At 51.2% G+C, this 17,245-nt stretch overlaps 7 protein-coding genes across 7 annotated transcripts; 6 read left to right on the top strand and 1 right to left on the bottom strand.

Moving 5' to 3' along the window:
- The first annotated feature begins 6 nt into the window (after positions 1-6).
- BDP81DRAFT_508391 (uncharacterized protein) lies at positions 7-1,611 on the top strand. The gene is made up of 2 exons (XM_060595699.1): positions 7-168; positions 235-1,611. The coding sequence occupies exon 2, from the start codon at positions 504-506 to the stop codon at positions 1,524-1,526; it is 1,023 nt and encodes a 340-aa protein (XP_060438146.1). The 5' UTR covers positions 7-168; positions 235-503; the 3' UTR covers positions 1,527-1,611.
- A 726-nt stretch (positions 1,612-2,337) lies between these two features.
- Positions 2,338-3,483, top strand: BDP81DRAFT_466244 (uncharacterized protein; the record flags this gene model as incomplete). The annotated part of the gene is made up of 2 exons (XM_060594374.1): positions 2,338-2,481; positions 2,539-3,483. The coding sequence occupies 2 exons, from the start codon at positions 2,338-2,340 to the stop codon at positions 3,481-3,483; spliced, it is 1,089 nt and encodes a 362-aa protein (XP_060438145.1).
- A 573-nt stretch (positions 3,484-4,056) lies between these two features.
- Positions 4,057-5,481, top strand: BDP81DRAFT_334935 (uncharacterized protein; the record flags this gene model as incomplete). Its single annotated transcript, XM_060585803.1, has 1 exon — positions 4,057-5,481. The coding sequence occupies one exon, from the start codon at positions 4,057-4,059 to the stop codon at positions 5,479-5,481; it is 1,425 nt and encodes a 474-aa protein (XP_060438144.1).
- Positions 5,482-6,883: 1,402 nt separating this feature from the next.
- On the top strand, positions 6,884-7,561 carry BDP81DRAFT_335095 (oxidoreductase; the record flags this gene model as incomplete). The annotated part of the gene is made up of 1 exon (XM_060585820.1): positions 6,884-7,561. The coding sequence occupies one exon, from the start codon at positions 6,884-6,886 to the stop codon at positions 7,559-7,561; it is 678 nt and encodes a 225-aa protein (XP_060438143.1).
- Positions 7,562-9,014: 1,453 nt separating this feature from the next.
- BDP81DRAFT_335051 (potassium ion channel Yvc1) lies at positions 9,015-11,140 on the top strand (the record flags this gene model as incomplete). The annotated part of the gene is made up of 3 exons (XM_060585817.1): positions 9,015-9,400; positions 9,459-10,386; positions 10,439-11,140. 3 exons carry the CDS (start codon positions 9,015-9,017, stop codon positions 11,138-11,140), a joined length of 2,016 nt encoding a protein of 671 aa, XP_060438142.1.
- A 2,517-nt stretch (positions 11,141-13,657) lies between these two features.
- BDP81DRAFT_361323 (Cupredoxin) lies at positions 13,658-14,470 on the top strand (the record flags this gene model as incomplete). The annotated part of the gene is made up of 2 exons (XM_060586421.1): positions 13,658-14,174; positions 14,232-14,470. Coding segments are annotated over exons 1-2 (690 nt in total), but the record flags the coding sequence as incomplete, so codon positions are not given.
- A 779-nt stretch (positions 14,471-15,249) lies between these two features.
- Positions 15,250-16,583, bottom strand: BDP81DRAFT_508384 (uncharacterized protein; the record flags this gene model as incomplete). Its single annotated transcript, XM_060595698.1, has 2 exons — positions 15,250-15,305; positions 15,806-16,583. The coding sequence occupies 2 exons, from the start codon at positions 16,581-16,583 to the stop codon at positions 15,250-15,252; spliced, it is 834 nt and encodes a 277-aa protein (XP_060438140.1).
- Positions 16,584-17,245: the final 662 nt, after the last annotated feature.

Here is a 17,245-nt window from a genome sequence, read left to right as displayed (position 1 = left end):
TTCGTTGCTGTCGGTGGGCTTGGTGGTTTATACGATAAGGTGGTGGCGACAGCTTCAAAAAACATGATCGACGGAAATTACAAGGGCTCTCTGCTCACGATGAAGTCTCGAGATGCGATAATCTGGGGTTTGATCTTGAAGTTTGGAAACTTGGCTCTTGTCGTAATGGTAAGTAAGCTCATGTATTTCTAGTGCTTCCATGCTCACGGGATTTGACGCTAATCGAAATGGCAGGACACGGCTTTCTGGCAAAAGTCATTCGCAACGGAGGTGAACGCGACTGTTCCAGGATACAACCTGGCTGCAGTAGCAATATTTGGTATCCCATGGGGCCTCGGCACCGTCATCGGTCTGACTGCAAGAGCACTACACAACACTCCCATCTGGCCGGGCTATCCTCATGAGTTTACACTGGCACAGGTCAACGCAGGGCTAGTTATGCCTTACACTCTGAAAGCTCTCCTTGGTGACCAGGGAATCGACGCTTTCCTCGTCTTGGTTTCATGGCCTTGACGAGCACCGTGTCTTCATCTATGATCGCAGTTAGCAGCATCTTATCATTTGATGTTTACAAGACGTATCTCAACCCCGAGGCGTCGGATAAGAAGTTGGTTCACGTCAGCCATCATACAGTGGTGTTTCACGCCGTGTTCATCACAGCCATCTCGCTTGCTCTGAACTATGGAGGCGCAGACATGACCAGGATCGGCTACTTCCGCCCTATCTTATCTTGCCCAGGTATCATTCCCCTAGGCTTGACTCTCTGCTGGTCAGGTCAAACTCGATTAGCCGCTATTGTCTCCCCCATGCTTGGTTTCCTCACGGGATTGGGCATCTGGATTGGAACAGCTTATCACATTTATGGCGAAATCAACATGAAGACCACAGAGAGCAGCTTACCGGCTCTATACGGCGCGATCGGATCCTTCTTCTCGCCTGCGCTCTACTCAGTGCTTCTGTCTTCATACAAACCTGAAAAGTTCGATTGGAGAAGATTTCTGGTTGCTGAAATTGCAGAGGAAACTCAGTTGAAGCAAAGTACCGAAAAGGAGGAGGCCAACAGCGACGGAAACACTTCTTCCAATTCGGAGGGAGAACCCCCTGCGGCGCCCCTCTTCAACGCCGAAAAGTCAGCTGATCCCGAAAAGGATGCCGCCGCTGTTGTGGGTGAAAAGTCGCCTCCTGCCGTTTATTCCAATAATACAGCACTGCCAGGTGAAGTCAACCTGGATGATGTTCGCCACCCCTTTGACGACGAAACAATCAAGTTGCTCTACCGATGGTATCGGATCGCCTGTATCATGTTCGTCGCCATCGTACTGGTCACCTTCATTCTTTGGCCGATGCCGCTATATCGTAATTACATCTTTGAGAAGACCTTCTTCAAGAGCTGGACAACGGTAGCGATCATCTGGAAATTCTTCGCTGTCGTTATGTACCCTCTGTATGATGGACGCTATGAGATTGTAAGAGGTGTAAAGGGCGTTTGGCTTTCGAGTAGGGATCTTCTTCAAGCCAAACATTGAGCCGCAAACTCAGGAGTATAGAACAGGTTGAAGCATCAAAATCTTGAGCCTGAGTCATAAGCATTATCAACTGTCTTGGCAGAACTGGAGTAACTTGAGCTTAATGGTGCTGACCAAACTTTTGTTTGCTCGATCAACGCAACTCGATGCGAACATTTGAATCAGATCTGTCAACATATTTGCGTACCCTACCTTACTAGTAGAGTGAAGCGTACAAGACTCTCTCGGTCTCTTTCCACTATTAAAACGTTTATAGTACCGGGTGGTAATTGAGAGGGTGAGTTCAATTTTACCAATTATAGAACCTTGTAATTTTGCATCAGAAGAGCACCGTAATTATCATTTACTTACAAATGACCTCTATGCATTTTCTTGGCTATTGACTGCTACAAGTCTTTCATGCACTGTAAGTTTTTGTTCAAAGATGACTCTTGCCTCATTGGTCAGAGGCACAGAATATGCGGGAGGCCGTCATCCCCAACTGGCAACAGCAAGGAGACCAGTCGCTGCCTCCAACTTATCAGGCTGCGAGAATTCTTTCAGATTTCATCATATTCCCGACAAAAGTTCGGAATACTCTCGAAAGCACGTGATGGCACATCACAGGCTGCACTAGCGGCTTCATCAATATTAAATCAAGATCTCCGAATCTCTTTTGCATCCTTCTCCTTACCATCACTACCGCACCTGCTTGATCGACCAAGCTTACGTCTCAACACCGCCCCTAGAATGGTGGGCGGCACGCATCGAAGATGAAATTCAGAACCCTGACTATCTCTACAGTCATGACAAAATCCCCCAACCTATGGTAATGGAAGCTTCGACAGCCGAGCCAGCCGAGCCCCGAGAGTGTCGTGAATCCGACCAAGACTGGGAGAGTCGGGGCAAGCTCATCCATGACTACCTCGAGAAGAACTCCCCACAGTTCGTCAAAGTCCGCGACTTGCGCAAGAAGGTGAGTAGCTAAGTTTGTTCCTGAGTCGGAACAATACTAACCGGCCGCGTATCGCAGGGATGGGAGAACCCAGCCGGAGACACCTTCTTCAAGAAGCAGCGCAGTGCTGCCGACAACGCCGACAATCGCGTATGCCAGATATTCTTCAAGGTGATGAAGAAGATCGCCTCTGAGATCCACACTGCCACCGGCGCTTTTGATATCTCCAGAGCGGGCATTGGCAAGGGTCGCATTCTCGACATGTGCATGGCTCCAGGCGGCTTTCTCGACGTAGCCCTGGACATGAACTGGAAGTCGCGCGCCATTGGCTTCAGTCTTCCCCACAAGGAAGGAGGTCACAAGCTTTGTCTCCAAAAAACCCCATACCTCGATCAGAGATGGGTGGACATCACCATGTTCGCCGCAGACATGGGCAAGACCGACATTCCGTCCGACCATCCCGATTTCAGCAAGTTCTACACGGAGTGTCAGCTAACGGCTGAGGACGTGTTCGAACTCGCCTTCTGCGATGGTCAGGTCCTGCGCACTCAAGACCGGTCCGACTACCGCGACAAGCACAATTCCGAATCTCGCAGACTTGCTTCCGCGCAGCTGGCTCTCAGCCTACAGCATCTACGTCCAGGAGGAACCATGATCATTTTGCTGCATAAACCCGAGGCGTGGAGGACCATTCTTCAGCTCCGCTTGTTCAATAAGTTCTCCAACATCTTCGTGAAGAAGTCGTGCACGAGTCACAAGAAGCGATCATCCTTCTACTTGATTGCTACCCATGTCCAGAGCAAGCACCCCGCTGCCATCGAGGCAATTGCCTCTTGGAAGAAGACGTGGGATGATCTCACATTCAGCATGGAGGACGGTGCGAGTGATACCTTGAGCGAGGAGGAGCCTAGTGTGGAGGAGGTCCTGGAGGACTTTGGTGAGCAGCTTGTGCGTCTAGGTCGGAGTGTTTGGCATATACAGGGACAAGCTCTCGAGAAGGCGCCTTTCATTGAGGGCAAGTAGACAGTAAGCTAGCTAGTAGTGTCACACGGAAGATATGAAAGAACCGGGGTTCCTGAGCAATGCATCGAAATTTCCACGAACCTCAAAAGTGTCTCGTTTCACACACATAGCATTACACCTGAACACTGCTCCAATGGTATCTCACTCTGTATTTTAGCTACGATTGCCTCACCTGGCTGCTCGTGTTGAAATTGCTGTATTTAATCTGAAAACGCCATGACCGAGGTAAGCCTGCGGGAAGTCTTGCGTGTTCTCGCTGAAATAAGAAATCCGGTTGGCCGTTAAGGTGTTCGAGGTCCGTCCAGGTGACTAGATGCATCAAGGCGCTCCAGTCCGGGTGGTGGGTCACATCAGAGTGTTGAGCCAAACAGCTTCTCGTCATAGAAAAGTCTAATACGGGAAGGTATTAGACTTCTACTGCTGCGAGGTGCGTTGCAAGTCCTTCCTACAACGAAGCCAGAAGAAAAACAGAAGCACCGTCGACAACGGAACCATCGAACCATCAAAGTCGTCCGCAAAAACACAGGTCTTTTATTCATGCACTCAACCAAGTCTCCGATCAACGCGATGGAAATGCGTTCAAAGACCCTCTGCTCAAACGAAGAAGCCGAAATCATTCCTCCAAACGCAGCTAGCTCCCTCCATCCGTTATGGGAGGCCTTGCCACGGGAGCTTCGACAGATGGTACTCAAGGAGCTTAGCCCGCTGGCTAAGAAACGACATCAAATGGCACATTGGGCGAGCGTCTCAAAAGAATGGCAATACTTCTTCGAGCCCGCGATATTCAGAACCTTGAGAATTCGGTCCCCCGGGCCCGAAATCGATCGCATGGGAGAGATCGTGAGAGACTACCGGATAGGGCTTGTCAGGAAAATCATACTCCTCATTGGAACGACCGAGTACAACAGCGCCGAATATGTTCAGCCAGAGAATAGCGACACGATAATGGCAAATAATGCGGCAGCCGCGAACGCTTTGACAGCTCTGTTTTCTATTCTCTCGGAATGGGGTAAGACCACACCTGAACACCATATTTCGTTCAAAGTCGGTGCTGGCTCGAAAGCCGACAGCCATCACCCTTACCACGACTTTTATCGATACACTCTTCGTTACCAACCGCGAGGGGACTGGATTTCGAATGCCAAAAAGCGTCTTCTAGGCAACCTATTAGACCCCGATTTCCAAGCTCGCGAGTTACCTGAAGTTCCGATTATCCGGGGATTCACCATGGACCCGCAATACTATCGAAGCTTTTCAGGAGAGTCTATGGAAAAGATACTCACTAGCATGCCTCGTCTACGAAACTTCAGATATTGTTACTGGCCTGCGGTTGATCAAAACGGGCACGCGACACGCGATGCGGCCAATGAAAGAATCCTCAAAGCGGTCGTCAACAACCCCAAGATCCAAATATTAGTCTTTTTGAAAGCAAAATCCAAGGCATTTCCTACAGAGGGCTGGCAAGACAGGTCGGTCAACCACGATGTTGTCTCTGCCACTGTGAGGGCAAGTTACCGACTTCGACGCGTCGCAATGCTTGGCACCATCAACGCCGCATACTTCTTCCGAGATCACATGCATGGTACAGATTTTGATTCCCAGGAAGATGAACCAAACCTCTCAAGACATTGGCCAGATCTCACTCATTTGGCCCTTACAGCACCTATTAATCGACTTTTATACAACGATTCCGAGGTAGACAGCTTGATTATCTCAGCAGGCACGGCGGCCTCACGCATGCCCAAACTAAAGATGATGGAAGTTTATTCTCCAGGGAACGTGGTGGGATTTTTCTTCCGGTATGAAATTCGGGAGGATAACACCGCAAAGCTCTTTATTGCAGCGACATGGGATCTAGAGATTGGTGTGTGGGCTATCAGACCTTGGGAGCATGCAGCACGTCGACGTGGGCTCCAATTTAGTTGCGAAGTAGAAGACCTTGAGCCGGAGGTTCTGTGCTCCAAGCTTCGGCTGTTTCCACAAGTAAAAAAGTGGTAGTAGAATTATTGACAGGCGAGAGAAAGGGCAGCGAGTAAACCAACTGGATGGAATTCCACATGTATTTTAACAAGTCCCAATAGAGGCATCGTCGTCTAAGCGACATGAAAGAAAGAGTTCACCACCGGTGTGGCTACATCTCTTGGTGCTCATGCTGGGATTCGAACTTGGGTACTCGGAGCCTGTCGTCGAGTAAGCTGTGGGCGTTTTGATTGCTGACCATAAACCACTCCACCACCCAGCCAGTTTGACCTGACTCACCGACCTGGACGGGCGCCTCCTGGCTGGTGGCTGGAACGGAGTTGAGGGGGTATATAAGACCTTATTCCCAAGGGAAGGAGCGAGGGCTTTGGATATTGATGTTTGGAAGAGTTAGTTACAAATGCCTACTAAGTATATATCCTTAGTATCGATCATAGGTCCATTTAAAAGTACGTCTTATTCAATTTTTGTACTGTTAATGTTGAATAAAGTATATTTCAGAGAAGGTAGTAACTTAATTTTTCAATGCAGTGTATGATTCCTGCCACTCTTACAAGAACTCCTTTCACAATCATTATTACTGTATACTAATCACTTTTATAGAACATCATCCAGGAAATATTCACATAGTGCAGGGTGAACTACAAGATAAGAAAGATTAGCAGTAGGAAGCTAGGAATACACGTAAATACATGTATGTAAGGCAGTAAGGCAGTTGAGTAGTAAAATATTCCATCGCCTATTTGGCCGTGTAGTAACGTAAGGTAGTCACGTTTCCTAATCACCAAGAAATTTGACTTAGATCACCACATCGCCACATCGACAGCTCCAAGGTTACGTATTGAACATACGGATAAGCCGGATCCGAACCGGGCGTGTTGAACTGTACTCCAACAGTGCATATCTTAAGGTTACACGCCAACTACCCGAGCCAGACTAGAACGTTTCCGTGTCATTCTGATGCTGCCTGATAGAGTTCCCAGAGTCGGATTCGTTGGTCGGACGGTAGATGTGAGTTTGGTTTGCTTACATAAGGCGGAGGTGGAAAGATGAGACCAGGGACCGGGCGTGGCGTCGGAGGTTCAAGATGGCAGAAGCCCGAAACGGCCGAGAGCTTTGGGGGCCGTGGGGGGCCTGGGAACTGGAGGCTGGAGGGGAGCATATGATCCACTTTCTTTCTCATCTCACCTGCATCCCCGTCACATTTACTGCCTTGTCACTTCAGTCGCACCACGCACCCTGTGTGAGGTCTCTGGAAGAAAGATCCTTCACGTCGTTTCACAGTCTCAACGCAAGGCCGTATCTGTCGCTCGCTACCTCGCCTGTTTGCCGGGGACAAGTCTACCCGCCGCACACCTTTCCCTACCTCCCTTCTCGGGTCTTTTCTTTGGCGCGCCAGCAACACGGGCAGAGTCAGACCATGTACCAGCCCTACGCAGTCAACGAGGCGCCGCGGGAACGGCCAAAGATCCTATGTCTGCACGGCGGCGGCTCCTCAGCAGGCATCTTCCAGATCCAACTCATCAGGCTATCGCGCGTCCTCGAACCGCGCTTCGAATTCGTCTACCTCGACGGGCCGATCGAGACGGAGGCCGGGCCGGGCGTGCTCCCCGTGTTCGAAGGGTGCGGGCCGTACCGACGATGGGTCAGCGACGATCCCTCCATACCCGCCGAGGAGTTCCAGCAGCAAAAGGACACGGCGATGGGGATGCTCAAGGTGTACGTGCAGCAGACGGGACCCTATGTCGGCGTGCTGGGGTTCTCGCAGGGCGCGCGGGCGGCGTCGAGTCTGTTGATTGAGCAGCAGCGGCAGCCGTTCGTGCCGTACAACTTCTTTGGGGTGTTTTTGTGCGGAACATATCCACCTTTCGTGCCTGACGATGTGCTGATTCGTTTGCCGACTGTTCATGTGGTGGGCTTGTTTGATCCGTGGAAGCCGGCGAGCGAGATGTTGATTGAGCAGTGTTCCGAGCGGAGTACGCGCAAGGTTGTGAGGTATCCGGGGGGCCATCATCTGCCGAACGCGCCGGAGGCTATTCAGAATATTGCGACGATGGTGATTGATTTGTGGAAAGAGACGACGGGGGCGACGGCGTGATGGAGGATTTGAGGGTATCATCAGCAGCGAGAGATTCGGCGGGACTCACGTCCAAGTCTGGCCAGATGAGGGAAATGGGCATACCTCAGTCATTCACGAGGGGCTGAGGCTGAGCGATGAGACGGCCAGCATGTGGGTGATGTGAAGGGCAGGCATCTCTCACTTCGCCCGTCTTATCACCAGTTCCTTCATTCATGAGTGAGGGAGATGAAGAGGATGACAATAACGATGGTGATAGAGGAATCCGAGAGCAAGCCAATGTAAGGATAGGAGGCCCTTTGTGGTCAGTCAAGTGGATTGATGAATGGCGTGGTGTCTTGAATGAGGACGATGACGGGGTGAGAGTGAGACATCATCAGCGTTGGGATGGTCTTGTTTGGAGACTGTAAATGAAACATGAACTTAACCAAAAACGAATGAAATTGATGAGGTTGGTCACTCGTGCAGTCATGCTATCCTGGGCCGTCGCTCACAACAAGCTGACAGTGAAGATTCTCGGCTGTTTTCTTCGTTTGAGAGGTTCGCGAAAAGATCGAGTGTGAAGTGACATGCCGCCAGGATTCTTTGAGGCTGAGCTAAGGGCTACCTTAATTTGAACTAGAGGAATTCAGCATGAAATTGGAGACTCAAGTGAAAAAAAAAAAAAAAAAAAAAAAAAAAAAAAGAATAAAAAAAAAAGGTCCGAGACTGAGACTGGTGGTGTGTGAGTGACGGCGGCAGCATTCAGCTGGTGAAGCGTGGCAGCGCAGCCAAGTTTCTTACGCCAACGATGTGGGGACGACCAAACACGGTCTAGCGTAGATCGGAGCTTCAATGTCGCTGATTATCTCATCCACCACCACCAAAGGCGGCGAACTGTTAAGGATCCATCAGACACCCCGGTCGTGCACAGGGAATGCCCCGCTGTCGGTCGACGTCACCTGCGGCAGGAAGAGGACAAGCTCCTGGTCGGACCTTCTCTCTGGCGCCAACAACGAAAACAGGGAACCCGGCCGCGCGGAGAGGAGACGAGAATGCGACGGCTGCTGCCGTATCTCCTTAGAGCCAGGAGCCGAATCTGGGATTTCTTTCCTGCTTCTTGATTCCTTTGTCCTTTGATCAATTGCCAGCGTCCAGGAAGTCATCTCCCCTGAGCTCCTGTCAATTCGCTCCTCCAAATCGATTCTTGCTCCCACGATCCGACCGCCGGTTCCTGCCGTCGATCGACCGTCCATTCAAAGGGGACAGAGCGTCACACCGGAAAGACTCCCGAGAACGAAGCAATCGCGGTCGTCATGGCCAATTTCAACTGGGTGTCCCGCATGCTGGGCTGGGATAGGCACCCACGCCATCACGACTTCCACTCGGACTGGATCCGCGATGACCGAAGACGCCGTATGTACTCCTCCTAATCGCTCCCCTCTTCCTGTGGAATATCAGTGGAAAATCGAGCCGCGGCGTTTTCTGGCACGTCATGGAACCCCCTCAATCGGTTTCAACGGCTTACACCTGGGCTTGCTGCTCTGATCTAGTCCTTCCCCAATACCGAAGCGAGCACCTCGAGTCCGCGATACCCGCTCCCGAAGTCACAAAGATTGCCCTCAAGCTTCGACACCTGATCGAGCTGGCGGTCCCATGCGAATTGGACGAAGACGAGATTACAAAAGCGCATAGCAAGATCATCACGACCAAGGTCATCAAGGCCGCCAAGGAAGCTGGCGGCTCGCACTATGGATCATGTGTAGTCTTCTGCTTGATCGTCTGCAAAAGATGGTTCAAGCACCAGGCCTTAGCTGAGCTCTGGGACGCTGATCTTCACAAAGTGCGCGCCATCGCTTGTGAGGTCATTGCGAAGCAGATGTAAGTACCGCAACCGTCCAAGAGCAGACACAATGGAGACTGACCACTGTATATACAGCATCGAAACCGAAGATGATCTCCAATACCTCATGCACTCCGTCCTCCTCCGCCGATACTCTGTTGTCGTCGACGGTGAAGCCACGCCACCCGCGAACGCCGTCGAGAAGGCCGTCGATCTCCACGCTGTCAGGGTCATTGGCTCCTCGGGATACCAAAAATGCATTTCCTACCTGTGGAAGGGATGGCTGGTTCAGGACGAAAACGACCCAGCAGTATTCGTCGACTACAAGGACAAGACAAACCCATCATTCCTCGTGCACATGGACCCCGACCGCATCCGCGCTCCCATGTACCAGAATGCCACTCAGGTGCTCATCTCTCTCGTCTACATTGGTCTCTACACTGCCGTCATCAACTCGGTGAACGCCAAGGGTGTCTTGGATGCGGCCGAGGTGTTGTTGTACATCTTCACCCTTGGCTTCATCTGCGAAGAGATTACAAAGTTCTGGAAGGCCGGCTACCACATCTTGGGCTTCTGGAACGCTTTCAATGGCGTTCTCTACACCTTCATTACTCTGTCCTTGGTTCTTCGCATCATCGGCCTAACCCACGACGAGGGCGAACCCGCGCGGAAAATGTACAGCGAACTGAGCTACAACTTCTTGGCTTTCAGCGCACCCATGATTTGGTCTCGCCTGTTGCTTTACCTTGACAGCTTCCGCTTCTTTGGAGCCATGCTCGTCGTCCTAAAGGTCATGATGAAGGAGTCAATCATCTTCTTCGCCCTGCTTGCCGTTTTGATCATTGGTTTTCTCCAGGCTTTTATTGGTCTCGATTTGGCAGACGACTTGGTGGCTGATGATATAACATTCATCATGTCAGCTATGGCCAATGCCATTATGCAGAGCCCCGACTTTGACGGATTCGACAGGTTCTCGCCTCCGTTTGGTATCATTCTGTACTATTGCTTCACGTTCATTGTCATGGTAAGTCATGGTTCCATGAGAGCTTGGTGTGAGTTGCTAATCCAGGTCGCAGGTTGTCTTGCTCAACATCCTCATTGCCCTGTACAACTCCGCATACGAAGACATCTACGACAACGCCAACGACGAGTACCTCGCGCTGTTTGCCCAAAAGACGATGCAGTTCGTTCGTGCCCCCGATGAAAACGTCTACATCCCGCCGTTCAACCTCATCGAGATGATTGTCATTTCCCTCTTCTGGTGGATGGAGAAATCCAAGTTCGAGAAGATGAGCGATGTCATCATGGGAATCCTCTACTCGCCGGTGCTTGTCGTTGCCGCAATCTTTGAGACTCGCTCAGCCGCCGACATTAGGAGCAACCGAGCGAGGGGCGAGGAAGACGACGACACGATCGAGGAGTGGGAGCAGATGATGGACCAGGTCGACTTCGAATCTGATGGATGGAATAAAGTCTGCGCTAGCGCAAAGACCAACCTGGAGCACGACCCTACGATCTACGAGGTCCAGCAGTTGCGAAGCGAGGTTGAAGAGCTCAAGAAGATGCTGGTCGAAATCTCCAAGGCTGTTTCGGCTGGAAATGCCGGTAACGGTCAAGCTTCGACCGACTTGATTGATCTCGGAGAGCCAGCGGAGAGCTCCTCGAGCAAGAAGAAGAACAAGAAGAAGGGCAAGAAGAACAAGAAGGAGAAGAAGGCAGCCGATGATGCCTCAGCAGCGGCAGCAGCAGCCTCGTCCAGCTCGAGCGATGAAGAGTGAAGAGCTTTCATCTGATGATTCTGGCAGTGGCAGGGACCCTGCGCTGTGTGTTTTATTGAATTGAGTTTGTACATGTTATGGCTGTCACGAACTTGTATTGTTTCGATTTCGGGTATCAAGATTACTGGTAGTTGGCAACTTGGGATACGAGTCAGGGAAATATTGGCGTCGGACATCAATCATGGTTTGTAATAAGGCGTGGCATTCTGTCAAATAAGGCTTGAATAGGGCAGATCCAATTACCAATTTCTACCATTTCAGTTGAAAAGCGCACCAGGACAGGGTAGATCGTGTGAGCAATGACAACCTTTCGAAGCGATTGAATCTCCGTGACCGGCTCCGGTGCGATGGTTCAGTTCAGCCGAGGACTTGTGGTACGAAATGAGCGAAGCCCCCATTATCGTCACTTGGCGGTCATTTTTACTGCATTCACTGCGAGTACGAGGCACAAGCGCAAGCGCTTGGGGGAGTGAGGTATCCCGGTTGCCGGCTCGGGTGCTAGGCGAGGGTGGCTGTGGTGCAGAAGAAATGCGGAGGAAATGGGAGTTTTGTTGACCCGCCTGCAGATTCCTCACTAGGGGAACCTTATTTTTGGTGCTTGGGATGGGATGAGTCTTCTTTTGACCTCCCCAGCTGGGAATAACGGCGTGGGGAATGTTGACATAGGTTGGCTCTAAACAGGGGCGTAGGTTTGGTCGTTTTCGGGTCATGGAGACTGGATTGGACGGAGTAGCATGGCGGGTTTTGGGAATCATTGTCACTTGATGGAAAATTACGGATACAACTTGATCTCAACATTGTTTACCCTCTTCTCTGTTCATCTTTCACCCTACTACAGCAGCCAAGTCGTCTCTCCAAATCCCTAATGGTTAGTTAGCCCCTGGATGAGGATCAAGGAGGGGGAGAGTGAAGGGCTGGAACAAGCGGCATCTTCAAGCTCAAGACGTTTTAAACTTTTGCGGCGTCAAAAGAGCGTCAGACGGGCCCCGGTCCAATCAGCACCCCGGATAGTCACCCCGACAGGGTTGTGCTGCCACCCCAACTCTGGGAATGGAACGCTCGGCACTCGAAGCGAGAAACGCCAAACGTTGTTCTGGGGAGGCCACTAGGTACTTCGTAATGAGCTAGTCTGTGACCAGAGGGGACTTTGTAGAATTGGACACTCCGTGTAGACTTGGAGTTGGGGGAGAAAGTGAAAGGGGATTAAGCTTGCCGTACCTGCCGGTAATCCTTGGACGACAACCCTCCCCCTCCATGAGCCCATCCATGATCCCCCTGTTTCTGTTTGGGATGAAAGAGGTTTGGCCACTGTTTCTGTTCTGGCTTGGTTGGAGACCCCAACTGGTTGGTTCGGTCGAGGGGGCTGCTTACTGGCTGACCTTTCGCAGACGGAACACGGCTCTAGCGGCTACTTATGGGGGCTAGAAAAGGTACAATGTTGTTGTTGCTGTGTGTATCCGTAGGTCTGTCAATAGTCTTCCCCTGGCACTTACACAAGGCCACGACAATTCGAAACGTGATCCGAACATTGGCGCGGGAAGGTCGGGACATGCACAGCGGCTGTGTTGGATCCCAGCAGACGGACATTTTGACTGCAGGCTTACAGTAGAGCACGCACTGAGACTTGCTGTCATCCAATCCGTGGCAGGCCTCGTTGGCTTGTCATGCTAAACTTGGAGGCGTCGTTGTCCGTCTCCTCGAGGGCCCCATCCTCTCGTGCTAATTCGGGTTGGATTCGGTCTAGGGCCAACTCTAGTAGACCCAAGCCGTTGGTGTGCTTTGGTAATGTCGCTTTTGTCACGCCCAACGAGGACGACCAAAAAAGCTTGGACTCGAAATAGACTTATTTGCATTCAGACGAGGGACCTCTGCTTCTTTCCCTCCCTCCCTTACCCACTTATCTCCCCCAGGATCAACGTGCGTCAGGAAATGCTTGGCCTGCACGCTTGTTCTTGTTTGTTCCCACATCACTCCCCTGATCCCTGGCCCTGGGCGCTGGGCCCTGACTGCTGCCACCTCGGATGTCAGATACACCCGGCCGGCTGGGGCGCGGGTTTTGAGATGGAGACCATGCCACCATGGAAACTATCCTATCCGCGAGGCGGTGCTGATTTCTGATTACCTTGGACTACCAAGAGACTACCACCTAGCCGAGTTTTGTTTCTTCTGGTCTTGGTAGGTAGGTCGAGGTGGGGTCTGGTGCCCAAGGGTCAATTTGCTTCCGAGACGGACTCGGTGAAGGAGGCCGCCGCCACGAGGTTTTGGGACCAAGGCTTGAGGGTGATGGAATCAAACGTTGGATGGTGCCTGGGGGAGGTGGAGGGGTATAGGCTTGAGGATGGAGGCTTGGGATGTTCCAAGGGGTGGAAACCGTGAGGGTCGTGTTTAGTGTTGTTTCTTGGGCATCTCCAGGTGAAGGCTGCGAGAGGATCTACGTGTATAAGAAGACGTCTTCCCTTCCGTGAAAGTTAATTTTTACTCTTCATCAAACCAATAAAGTCTTCCAGTAATATAGCAACACGCATTAACCACTCAACTCAACACCATCTAATCAACCTCACAACCTCGCAACACCATCAAAAATGCATACATCAACCCTCCTCGCATCTCTCCTCCCCGCCGCAGGAGCCCTCGCCCAATACGGCTACGGCGCCCAAGAATCCTCCACAAACACCGCCTCCGCCGCCGCGGCATCCTCTTCCTCCACAACCAGCATCGCCGGGGTCCACGTCGTCAAGGTCGGCGACGGCGGCCTCACCTTTGAGCCCAACACCATCACCGCCGCCGTCGGCGAAGTCGTCGAGTTCCACTTCTACCCGCGCGCCCACTCCGTCGCCCAGTCCGCCTTTGACTCGCCATGCCAGCCGCTCACCAACGGATCCACGACGGGCTTCTTCAGCGGTCCGGTGCAGGTTGCGTCTGGTGTCGGGTCAGAGGTTTTCACGGTTGAGGTTAAGGATACGAATCCCAAGTGGTTTTACTGTGCTACTGGGCAGCATTGCCAGGGTGGTATGGTTGGTGTTATCAACGCTCCGTAAGTTTTCGTCTCTGTTCAGAGGTAGCAAATCAAATTTGCTAACGATATCTATAGTGCCAGCGGCGCAAGAACCATTGAGCAATACGCCCAGGCCGCCGCCGCCGCGCAGTCTAACGTCGCTCCCAGCGCAACCGGCGGCGGCACTCTCGGCTCCGCGGCCACCGGCAGCCCTAGCTCTGCTTCGAGCACTCCCTCTGCCTCGTCCTCGTCGCAGCCCAGCGCTGGTATCGAGGCCCGTGGCGATGTTCGCTGGGGTCTGCTCAGCTTAGGTATGGCTGCCGCCGGTGTTGTCGGTGGACTTCTTATCTAAGGTCATCTGGTATGGTTTCAAGTGTTTTGATTAAACGGGGGAAGGCTGGAAAAGGATTGCGGGGATCACATTTTATACCAAATACGCATCAAGAGGGGTGGGAATGGGAGGTTTAAAAAGCCTGGAGCTTCTTTCCATTGAATGGAATGGATGTTTCGCACATTTTTCGACACACATAGTATCCTACTGCATGTTTACTACTTCATCAAAAATTCAACAAAAAAACGAGGTTTGCTCACATTACCTTGGACATGGCTTTCTGAATTATGAAGATTGCTCGCGCAGAGTTGGTGAAAATCATATGCATGACGTACGTAATTCGTGGTTTGTCTGTCTTTCGGAGCAATGCGATTTAGATTCATCAAGGGAACAATCAATCAGCGAAAACAAAACAGTAACAACCGAAATCCATGCATCCTACATCTGCTTGCAGTTTGGGTTTCGTTTCTCAGAGGCCTCAGTCACACAATTTCCCCCTTCATCATCAGCCTGCTAGACATTTTTTGGAAGGGGATCGGCTTTGGATTTGGAGCAGGCTTCTTGAGCCGATTCAGATGAATAATCGTGACTGGAATACCATCTTACATTCCGTCCACCACGTTGATATCGATTCCCGGGGGCATGCCAGCCTGGAGGCCGTCGCCACACGGTTTCCAAGGTGGGGAGGCTCGCTCTGGGTATACCCAAGTGCCATACTGCGTGTCAAATCCGCAGGTAACGCTGAACGTGACCTCCGAAGAGGATCCGATTTCTACACGCCCTTCAAAATCCCAGAAATCTCGACTGCGAAATGTTTGTGTGTGTGGACTCCAGTGCCGCTTGGGAGAGGCGTTGTCCACTGCTATTTTACTGTTCTCTCCAATCCAAATCCTGAAGTCACGTCCGGGAGCCTGACCGGGTTCCTCCAACAAGTCAGGAGTAAATTGTTTGCAAATGAAAAAAAAATCCTTCTCGAGTAGGCGATTCTTCGAAAATGGATTTTTGAGAAAAAGCCTGTGTGGGCTTGTTCTGACGAAGATTCCACTGTGAAGTCGGTAAAGTAGAATTCCTAGGAAATTCTGCTTGGACTCAGCATCCTTTGGGCAACCTAGGCTTAGGAAGAATGTGCCACTGCCATGGGTAAAGATCCTAGTTTCTAGTCGAAGACCCTTATTTGTCATCGAAAACTAGAAGAGGTGAAGTGCATCAGTCTCTGGGGTCTATTTCTGTCCTGGTGGGGATTTTGGTCATATGCATACCTCTGGACCACGTCGGGGGTTACTGATAGAGTCCAGATTGCGACAACTACTGAAATCATCTGGTGTGTGGGTAAGGATACCGCGAAGCTCCTCCGAGCCTTCAGGGGAAGTGACGCGAGAGTCGCACCAAGCAAATAGCGACATGTCATTGGTAGCCTTGATGATTTCTTCTTGCAACCGAATGAATGCTTGGTCGCCCTCTCCGTAAAGCAAAGGCATGCTCACTCCGAATATTCCCAATAGTGAGTAGGCACGGTCTTCGACTTTCTTGGCCTCACGGCCAGCGGCCCATGACATGCGCCGACCCACGGGGATACCAGCCAGGAGACTCTGTATGCTTTGTTGTGTCGACGAGGAATGTCTCAAAACTTCGTTGTTGATCGTTGTTCGCACGTGGATTTCTCGTGCAAGGTTGATGCGGCTGTCGATCATATTCCAACTCTTGTCGTAGAATTTCATCTTGCCCGGAGCGATAAGCTCCTGCAGGGTCCAGGCCCTCGTAAACCACGCTGATTCCGCCAAATCACCCCCTGGATTGACATCTGAGAGATATGCAAAGCAGATTTCCGCCTCTGCATGCCACTTAAACATTGAGTTAATTGATTCAGTGAGCTCAGTGAGGTTTCGCTTGTCGATGCAGCACGTGTCTATCAAGGCGTACCGGATCCCTCTCTCGAGTGCCTCGTCGCAAGTTTTCAGAATCTTCGACCACCCTAGTACTTTCTTGGACCTTATTTCCGCACTGCCCATGTCTTCGAAGGTGACCTCATCCTCGTCCTTTTCCCATTTGTGAGAAAGAATAGCGTAGGATGTCGAGATCCCCTCTCTTTCCAGTTCCTGCTTTCTCGCAGGGTGCATCTCTTCAATGCAATTGAGAAGCTTCATGATGAAAGATTGTGAGATTTGGATGAGTTGGAATTCTTGATCACAGCCCCGCATCGCCAGGAACCAATGATTCGGATAAGAAGGGCTGAGATGTTTGACGGTACATCTGACGTAGAAGCCGGCGCGGAATCATTGAATTTGACTTGATCCGAGGCATAGGCTATACCAGCAGGCAACGAGGCAGCGGGGCGAACTAAGGTAAGCAGTCATGTCTCATATGCTGCGATTTCTAGCCTACCTTAGAAGAACATCGATGCATTAGATTGCGTCACATTGCATGAGATTCTGACTGACAGCATGGGAACTCCACTAGTACCTGTGATGCCGTGCGGCGTGCCGAACCAGCTTGGCAAAAGCATACCAACATAAGCCATAGGTGTCTGGTAGAGGATTTTGGCGGTAAGATAGACATATGAGGGGTAACAGAGTCGATGAAATGACAAGTCCCTCTGATATGGCGTACATGTTTGCCCGACTATTTGACGTTGTTTACTTTTATTGGCATGCAGTAAGCGAGTGCCAAAGAATAGCACCGGACTTGCCTACATGCTTTTTTGAGAATACCTCAGGACTGGATACAAGTCTGACCTTATAGAATAATAGCTTGAATTAACGATCATAATCTGCATGTGGTC

The sequence above is a fragment of the Colletotrichum phormii genome (assembly GCF_030913505.1).
Source record: "Colletotrichum phormii strain CBS 102054 chromosome Unknown BDP81scaffold_38, whole genome shotgun sequence".
NCBI classification, from domain to species: Eukaryota; Fungi; Ascomycota; class Sordariomycetes; order Glomerellales; family Glomerellaceae; genus Colletotrichum; species Colletotrichum phormii.
Note: the sequence above shows the minus strand (reverse complement) of the source record. Positions and strands in the feature narration are given on the sequence as shown.